We start from the raw sequence: 9,445 nt of genomic DNA, 5'->3' as shown, positions 1-9,445 counted from the left end.
CCTCTCTCCATTCTGTAAACTTTTCATAAGTTGTCTCAAATCTCTGAAAGGAAGGAAGGAAAGTAGGAAGGAAAGAGAAGGCCTATAAAGCAGGAACCCACACTTAGGCATGTGAATCAGAAGAGTCCCCAACATGGTTTTCCTCCTTCAACCCTGGCCCTGGAATCTACCATCATCATTTCATTCCTCTGGACCCACCCACTGAGCAGAGGGGGTGAGCTGCTCACACTGGGTTTCTCCAACAGCCTTGAGGGGAGCTTCCAACACTGGGCTGCTCAAACTGCAAGGTTCAACAACTTTGCGTTTTAACTGCCAGTTAAGATGAAAACAACACAACACGGGAATGTAGGCTGATCAGACCCTCTATACCAAATTCTGGCAGACAAAGATGGCCTGTTTCGATGCCTTCAGAAACATGGGAGAAAAATTAAAAATTAAGAAAATTTTTAGTAATTTATTATTTCCTACAAATTGGAAAACTGCCACCATTTTCTAACACTGATCTCTCTGAGCTAAGGTTGCTTGAGAACTCCTTTACGACTGGAGAGGGGCTGGTCTGCATTCCCTAGCCATCTGTGTGGCCAAGAGCAGGACTGGGAGCAGAGAGGGGGCACCAGGGCTGGACCCACAGACCCACTCTTATCTTCCCCAGTGTGCCCAGCAACTCCCACAGGGCCAGGGCATCTGTGAAGGGGGCTCTTTGCGGGCAGGAGTTAATAGCTCCTCACCAGCATGTGCTGAGCCCCCGCAGGGAAGGGGGAGCTTGAGCCACCTCTTTCGCATCACCAGCTCTGACCCTTGCCCAGAGGCCTCGAGGCCCCCAGAGGAGTCATCAGGGCCTACCTTACTCATCTCCTTGTGGAAGTTCTCCTCCAGGCCTGCAATGCTCTGAAACGTATTGACATAGAAACCCACACGGCTATAGGAGAGAGAAAACGAGGGCCAGGCTGTCAGGCAAGGTAGGGCAAGGCAGGCCCCTCTGAAACACACGCCCATGTTATAGACATAAACCCTGAGAGGCACCAGTGCCCAGGGAGAAACCCAGGCTGGGCGCCCCGGGCAGGCCCTCGGGCATCTCCTGACCCTCACCTGTTCCACAGGGAGGGCAACTCTTCCTGAAGATCCACATTCATCTCCTCAAACACCTTCTGGGCTTTGATGAGCTCCTCCTCAGCCTGGGGGCAGGATGGGTCATTCTCCTCTGCTGGGCAGCTGAACCAGCCAGCAGCCCAGCCCAGGTCCACCCCCAAGGACCCAAGGACTGCCCACTACCTCCCACAGCCCTGGGCAAGACAGAGACTTCGCTGGATGTGCCCAGCACCCCACACCTCCCACTGCAGCACCTCCTGAGGGGTTCTGGGAAAGGAAGGGCAGAGAACCCACTGCACCAGGGGAACCAGGTGGGCTGGGAGGGAGTCCAGCGGGAAGCAGGGCACCGAAAGGAGCCAGATGGGCCTAAAGAGCTGGGGCCCAGCCTGAGAGGCTCTGAGCACTCCCACGTGGACCCCCCAGGCTAAGGACTGCTGCTGTCTGCCCCCCCTTTCCCTTCCACCTGCCCCCCCCCCACCGTGTTCCCACCCCTTTCCTAGGGCCGCCTCCTGCTGAGCCTTCACAAGCCTTCAGGTCCCCTCCCTGCGGCAATCTTTCCCACCAAGACTCGTCCCTGACCTGCACCCAGCAGACGGAGGCCAGAGGCAGACGCTCTGACTACTCTACAAACCGCAGGGTGTACAAGGGCCCTGCCCACGCCTTCCCTGGGTCGGCGTGCCCGCAGCTGCTCACACCCGCCAGGCGGTGGCGCTACGGCCCCGTCGCACGGCCGAAGTAGCGGGAGGTGGAGGCAGGCGCGGCTGAGTCACAGAACTGGCTGGAGGAAGGGACACTGCTACTCATTGCTGCTGGGCGCTGCTTGGGAGAGTGACTCAGGGGGCTCGGTTCTGGGTCTGAGTCACAGCCCGGGAACGCGGCCGGCCCCGCCCAAGGGAAAACTTCCCGCCAGGAGCCTCACGTTCTCAGGCTGGGGTTGGGGCCTCTGGCAAAGGCAGCCCGCTGGCCAGAAGGTCACTTAGCCTCAAAGCACACGATTTCCCCAATCCCAGCCAGCTGTCCTGCCCGGCTTCAGGCACCAGGCCTGGCCCAAGTCAGCCCCTAGCTTCGCTGTGCCCCCCTTCCTCCCTAGGACTAGAGAAGGGGCCACCACTGCTTCTGACTGCAGTTACCTCCAGATACTACTAGCTAGAGTGGGTGAGACATCCTTGCCTGACTTTTTAGAATCTAATAAAAATTTAAAGGTGGAATAAGACCAAAAGAAATGTCTATCTAAGCACACACGCCTCTCTTGAAATGGAGCCATCTCAGGGGTCTTGGCACACCCACACCAGGGCCAGGTTGAGAATATAAATCCTTCTTCCTCTCAAGGCCATGATGGGGCCATCCCTGCCTTACTCCTCTGGACCTCCTGTTGCCTGGCCAGGGGCTGGCAATGATGGTTTGTGAAACTCACAAAACCAGTGCTCCCAGAAGTCACCGAGGAAGCCCAGCACTCTGTCTGCACACCTCCTGTCCTCCACTGCCAAGAGTCAACCTCAAGTCCCATATTCCCCAAAAACCTGCCCTCCGCCCTGCTCCTCTACCCGCTGGGACCACCTCTCTGTGAGCCACTGCCCCACACTGAACCTCACTCCTCAGATGCACGACCATGAGGCCGGCAGTGATGATGGCTCAGCAGCTTGTCTAGGGAGCGTATCTGTGCCAAGCTGTGCTCACATGGCCCAGCAATGCTGCACAGAACAAGGGGTGGTTCCTTTTTAGTGTTCCTGGAAGTCAGGGCCTGTATCTTTTATTCCCTCTGGGTCACATCCTTCATATTCTGGCTCTTTCAGAAGCACTTGGGAGTGGCGGTGGGTAATGGGAGAGCTGTCCAACATAGGAGTGCCCCACAGCCCTACGGCTCCACTACAGCTCTCACTCAGGGAGAGCAGATCTGGATGGTTCCAGGGTCCTGCAGGCAGATTTCTGGGGGCTGTGACAAGTACAGAGAGCACTTTGGAACTAGTTCAAGGGACACATGGTGCTGGTCAGCTCCCCTAAGTGCAGCCTCGAGGGAATACATTATCTCCCCAAAGCCAGGTCTACCAGCAGGGCAGCCCTGGGGCCACAAGTGTCCCAGCTCACAGCCAGCTGGCCATCCACGGGTACCACCAAAGACTCTCCAGCTTTCAGCCAGGCATGCGGCTGGGTGGGGACAAAGAGGATGTATTCAAATAAAAATGTGATCCAAATGGGAAGGCCAATTTGGCCGAAAGGCGAAACATCTGCAGTCCAGCACCCACAGATTCAATCACACGCCTTTCTCTCTCCTGCTGCTCCCCCAGGGTGAAATAGGGCCCTCCCAACAGGATCCCCAACCACACCCACCCCAGGAGCCAAAAGCAGTGGGCAGGCCTCATGCCAGGCCCCATGGAAGGTTTCTCCCACTCAAGAAAATCTTCCAGTTGTTTTAGGAGAAATTATGCAAAAATTCTGACTCTGGGTCACTAGCCCCATTCCCCCTTCCAGCTAAGTCCTGAACTTGCAGGCAAGGGCACACCCGCCCCAGCCCCTTACTCTTCCTCCCAGCCTACAGAACCACCCTAACCATCTCCCCTAGTTCCTGGAGAGCCGGGGTCCCCTTGATGCCAGGATGAGGCTACCAACACCCAGTGCCTCCAAAATCAGCCACAGCCTCAGCCTAAAAGAAATCAGGCAGCAAGTCAGGTAAGAAATTGGGCAGAGCTGTCCCACGGCAGGGCTCAGTATGTGTGGGTTGAAGATAAGGAAATCAAGAGGCAGCCTACAAAAAATGGGGCAGCTGCCCAGAGAGAAACCCAACCTCCCAGTCCTCTGTTGATTGCCTGCCCCCACCATACCCCCCACTATGGGTATGAAAAGGGCACCAGAGTTTCATCCAGGCTGTGTGTATGCTGACCTGAAACGTGCCTCAGTTTCACTTGAAAGAAAATCATGTGGCCCATGTCTCACAAGGACCTCATCCAGGGTCCCTGGCCACACTGTGGCCCATTCCAAGGACGGGGCAGAGAAGAGTAAATCCCATGTAGTGCCATGTAGTGGGACAGGAGTTGCATCCAAGGAGCGTCCTCCAGGAAGCCCCCCAAGACCATTGTGGTGCTGAGCATTTGCCCTCCATGAAACCCCCAAAGGGCCAACACTGTAGGCCTCAACAGCCCAGCCAGACTAGAGAGCCCTCCTGGAGTCCCCTCCTGGAGTCCCCTCCTGGAGTCCCCTCCTGAGTCATCAGAGGGCCCACAGGTCCCAGGCCAGCTGTGGCAGGGGACACCCACCTAAAGCCTGGGTCAAGGGGCAGGATAAAGACCCAAAGGCTTGAGTCAAGAGAGCCCTCAACTCTCCCCTTAACCAGCTCTGGGACCCTGGGAAGAGGCTGTGCCTCCTGGGCAGGTTTGTCTCCTCAGTAAATTCAAAACAACCTCAGAGTGTTTAGACTTGAAGGACAACACATGCCAGGGGGCAGGAGCCATAATGACACCTCCCGCCACAGGAGCCCTCACAGAGGACACACAGCTCAAAGGCATTTCTGGATTCCTAGAGGAGTCTGAGTGAACAACCAAAGGGGGCAGACCTGGGCCCCCTGCCAGTTCTCCTGGAGCCCCTCAGCTGCTCTCTGCCCACGCCTTGACTTCAGGTCTCCCCTGAAACAGGACTCTCCCGGCGGCGGAGGCCTTTGCCCACTGCAGCTTGTGATCAGGCCCAGGGCAAGAGGACAAGACGACAGACTAGAAGGCACCAGCACGTGCAAGGTTAGAAGCCAGTGTCACCTGATTTCGGAGCAGGTTAGTTTGGGCTACGAGATGAGCCTGCAGTTTGCCTTGGCACCACTGGGGGGCGGCTTTCTCAAGCAGCGAGACAGGCTGGGGTGGGGAGGGAGACCAGGGAAGGAGAGTGGAGAGACGGGAGGGATGGGAGAGAAAAACAGAGACACAGATATTAAACACCAAGTCCACATGCCCCAAACACAGTGACAGCAAGCCAGCCACCCTCCAGGGGGCCGCCCTGCAACAGGTGAAGGCCCCTGAGGCCGAAAGAATTAAGGGGAGCCTGAGGCAAGCAGGGGACTCCAACTGCAGAGGAAGGGTAAGAGTTGTTAGCAGGGCAGAGGGCTCAGCAAGCAAGATCCACCCAGGGAACAGGGTCCTGCCCTCAGGCCCTCACTACCCTGGGCCCACTGGCTTTCTCTGGCCGAGGCAGGGTCACATCGGATCCTATGACAGAATTCCACTAGAACCAGGCCAGGCAGGGCGGCGCCATTCCAATGAAACCCAAGCCGGGCCTACTCTCCTTCTGCAAAGTGGCCTCAGGTGGAGGCCAAGGGGCAGAGGGGCCGGGCAGGGAGGGCCCAGAAGTGAACCCCCACCCGGTTGCTCACAGGGCCTTTCACTTACCAGCCTGGGCCCGGCATCACCCCCAATCCCACTCAGCGACCTTGGTCTAGACAGAGGAAGCCTCCACCCAGGCTTGGACACCCCGACCTTCCTCAGGTCCCCACAGACTCTTCCCAGCCATCCTGCAGTCCTTACCTTTGCAATTTTGGCTTCATCCTTTTTTTTGGCAGTTTGAAGGGACTCGAAGTGGTGCCGGGCACTGTCATAGTCCACCAGCTTGCGCCCCCGCTTGGCAATGCGTGACTGGGGGACAGAAAGAGGAGGGGCTGAACAGCACCTGGTGCCCATGCTGAGATGATGAACTAGGCAGGCCCAGAGAAGCTGGTTATGGGCCAGCTCTGCAGGGACACAAGGGGCTCAGGCAGTGTTTACAAGTCCATCTAGGGTGTGACTGAGCCCTCTTTACCCTTCTGGTGGCAAGGAACTCATGCCTCAGGGCAGCCATCCCCACTAGCAAACTGTTTCCTTGCAACATAAACCCACTTGTAAGTTCCCACCAGCCAAGACTGTGTCATTCAAGTCTCTTTCCTTGGCCTGACCCTGAGCTCTGTATAGATTCCTCCCAAGTCCCAGCCTCTCTACTCTGGTGCCACCACCATCACCCGTAGGGAGTTTGAGGCATCTGCACTGGGTGGCCCCTGGGCTTGGCATGAGGATGACCCCTCCCATCCCACTCACCCCAGGTCCAATAAGACGGTGACCCTCCTAGGCTGCAGACATCTGTGGCTTCCAGGGACACATCACCCAGGGCCATTCACCTCAGTGGAGACCATGGCAAATGTACCCAGGCCCAGCAGGGACAGCGAAGTTTGTGAACACACAGTCACACAAATACACCCGACATACTGACCCAGATAACAGATGACATGTATGACTATGTACACACACCCTTCCACAGATACATGGCATAAACAGAGGGGACCTGCAGATACAATGCCTGGGCCTTATCCAGCCTTACACACCTCACACAGTCATCTGCTCACTCCCCAGTGACATGGCCACACGTACCACACACATATATGCACACAGACAGGCCTGGGGCATCAGGGGTCAGCAGTCAAGCTGCAGGGAGAGCAATCCTGGAGGAGATGGCAGGCCAGGGGCTGCCTGATTCCAGGACAGTCACCTCCAAGCCTGAGCCAGCCTGTGCTGTGCCCCGGTCCCCTCCACAGGCTGCCGGGCTAGAGAAAGGCAGCACCACAGAGGTCTCTCACCTTGATGTCAGGGAACTGGCCCAGGTACGTGTCCATGGTCAGCAGTGCCTGGTCCACCAACTTTTGGTGGTAATCCATCCACAGCAGGTCACTGTTCTGAAACAGGCAAGGGCGAGGAAGTGTGCCACCAGGGGAGCTGGGCCACACTGGTTCCCAGCGCTTACCCCCCAGGGACCTGCAGGTCAGCCTGAGTCCCATCACTTTTTGGCTTCTCATAGCATCAGTTTCCCATCTGTAAAATGGGGCAACAATTCCCACCCTATGGCCCCTCATGAGTAGACTGTGGTGAGCCAGGAAGGCTTTGGGAGCCAGGACACACAGGTTAGGGATAGCCACCATCTGTAAGCTGACCCATCTCAGTGCGTGGGTGTCAGAAGACCCTCAGAGAGGGAAGGCAACTTGCCCAAGGGCACACAGCATGTGAGTGCCAGTGGCTTGTCCCATAGAGTGAGGCAGGATGGGACAGGAGCTGAGGCCAAAGGGGGCCCACTGGGAGGGGCCAGGACCACCTGCCTCACGCTCACCTCTGCAATTTTGTTTGCCTCATCCCTGCCGGGCCAGTCGGGCTCATATACCTCCTGCAGACACTCGTTCAGCTTCTTGGATGCCTCATGCATAGCTGTGGGCACAAAGGAGGTCTGTGGCCTCCCTGACAGTCCCCCTCCTGCCCCACAGACCTGACCCACAGCGCCACTCCCACCAGCTCCACACGGGCCAGGTCTGCCCTGCTGCCCCTTACCTTTGACAGAGGCCAGGTAGGTCCGGAGATCCTTCTGCAGCCGGGTGCCCTCAGTCTGCATAGAGAAGGACAGGGACAAGGTCAGGGCCTGGGGCACACGGTCCCCGACCCTCTCCTCCCACATGGACAAACCATGCTGCTCCTCTGACAGCAGCCACCAGGCAGCTGACCTCCCAACAGGCTGGCATCAAGTGTGGCAGCTATGGCCTCTCTGCCACAAATCCATGCTGGGCAGCAGCAAGCTGCTGGCACCCTCTCTGCCCCTTCAGGGACCTTGTGCCAACAAGGACATTCCCCCCACATCTGTCAGCATCTGTCCTCTTCCAGACACCATGCTTAGCCTAAGAAGATGGGGTCCCCTGACCCAGGGGCTGCAGTGGGTATATGGCTGACTGACACACGCGGCCCGACATGCAAGGGCAGCGAGGCCAGCACCTCAGACCTGCCCTGAGACCACCTCAGACAAGCGACCAATGAGCACAGGAAACAGGCCAGGTAGGGTAGGCGGCCAGAAGATCAGGTGGTCCCCAAGAGGGCTCCCACTGCATCACACCAGGGACAGAGGGCTCCATTCGAGCCTTTATGGGGACAGACTTCTGCGAAGGGAAGGGAAGGTGGCAGCAGGGTGCAGAAGCATGGGGGTCAGGGCCAGGACTCTAAGGACACTGGGCCAGCGGAGAAGCAGCATGTGGGGTGTAGGGAGAAAGGGCTAAAGGGAGCAGTGTGCTGGGTGGGGAGCTCCCTGTGCAGGGAGAACAGCTCCCAGGGGCTTCCTGAGATAGCAGGACCAGCAGAGAGGGCAGAACAGTGGGGCAGGCCTCAAGGCACTCTGGGTTTTCAATACTAGAGAAGACAGGAGCCAGGAAAGTCGAACTGCAGGTGCGAGGAGGGGTGATGACAAGCAAGGCCAGTGGGAGGCCTGAGACCCTGCAGTCAGATGCTGAGGTTTCCAGAAGCCACGATGGAAAGGGGGCAGCACACACAGGCTTTGGGGCCATACAGGCCCAGCCCCAGCCACATCCCTTAAGAGACGCACAGCCCTCAGCCTCCCTTAGTCACCAGCAGGAATGACCCCTGTCTGGCTCTCCACAGGGGCTGGGGGAACAGCTCCATTGGGCCAGGGCACAGAGCCTTGGAGGTGGCCTCAGGAGACGGGTGTCATGCTGACAACAGGGACATGAGGCAGAGAGGGCCCTCTGGGGAGTGGCAATGGCTGGGTCTGACCAGTATAGGGCCTCCCCTGCCTGCCACCAGCCCAAGCCACAGACGCACACTTGTCCTGGATGCCTCTGCCTGGGACAGTGAGTTAGGGAGACACAGACCCAGTTGGCCATGGTCCCAGGAGACCCAGCACCCGGCAGAGCTTCAGCCTGGAAGCCATGTTTGTGCTTCTTCAGGAGCCAGAAGGTGGTCTCCACCATGGAGGTCAATCTCCAGGTGAGGGCAGTCAGAGACCTGGTCACCTTCACAGACTCATCCCCTATTGAGTTAACTCAAACTCCTGTTCTCCCAGAGAGGCCCCCTCCTCGGACAAAGTCGGCTTTTCCTCTCCTGGTACCCCCAGGGCCAGCACTTTGCACACACCAACGTCCCAACACCATTGCTCCCTCATGATAAGTGAGGAAGTGGAGAAGGTCCTTGACTTGCCCAGAGTCACGCAGAGGCTGGGAGAGCTGGCTGGACTCTCCAAGGCCTAGGTGCTCAGGCTGCAGAGGCTGAGTGACTATCAGCAGTGTGGCCCCAGGACCCACAGATCTGTCTGCTCTTTATGATGAATGCTTCCACAGGGCACAGAGACAGCCAACAGGGAGGGTTTAAAAGTAGCACATAACATGTAAGAGGAGGAGTGAAAAAAAACCCTCTCGCCTCAGTTAAGGCGCCGGCCACATACACCATGGCTGGCAGGTTCAAAGCTGGCCCAGGCCTGCTAAACAACAATAACAACTGCAACAAAAAAACCCAGCCAGGTGTTGTGGTGGGTGCCTGTAGTCCCAGCTACTTGTGCAGCTGAGGCAAGAGAATGGCTTAAGCCCAAG

General features: G+C 57.6%; 1 protein-coding gene across 5 annotated transcripts in view; it reads right to left on the bottom strand.

Annotated features, from left to right (window-relative positions):
• The window catches only part of BIN1 (bridging integrator 1), a 56,144-nt gene that overhangs the window by 13,847 nt on the left and 32,852 nt on the right, over positions 1–9,445 (bottom strand). For all 5 annotated transcript variants that reach the window (XM_012811719.2, XM_023519375.1, XM_012811715.2 and 2 more), the window contains exons 3-8: positions 7,410–7,464; positions 7,195–7,289; positions 6,671–6,766; positions 5,592–5,699; positions 1,090–1,175; positions 844–919 (exon numbers count right to left, since the gene is read on the bottom strand). In XM_012811719.2, coding sequence (XP_012667173.1) covers positions 844–919; positions 1,090–1,175; positions 5,592–5,699; positions 6,671–6,766; positions 7,195–7,289; positions 7,410–7,464 — 516 coding nt within the window. The remainder of the gene's footprint in view (positions 1–843; positions 920–1,089; positions 1,176–5,591; positions 5,700–6,670; positions 6,767–7,194; positions 7,290–7,409; positions 7,465–9,445) is intronic.

This window comes from Otolemur garnettii, unplaced genomic scaffold (genome assembly GCF_000181295.1).
Source record: "Otolemur garnettii isolate 467f Iridium unplaced genomic scaffold, OtoGar3 scaffold00173, whole genome shotgun sequence".
Lineage (NCBI taxonomy): Eukaryota > Metazoa > Chordata > Mammalia > Primates > Galagidae > Otolemur > Otolemur garnettii.
Note: the sequence above shows the minus strand (reverse complement) of the source record. Positions and strands in the feature narration are given on the sequence as shown.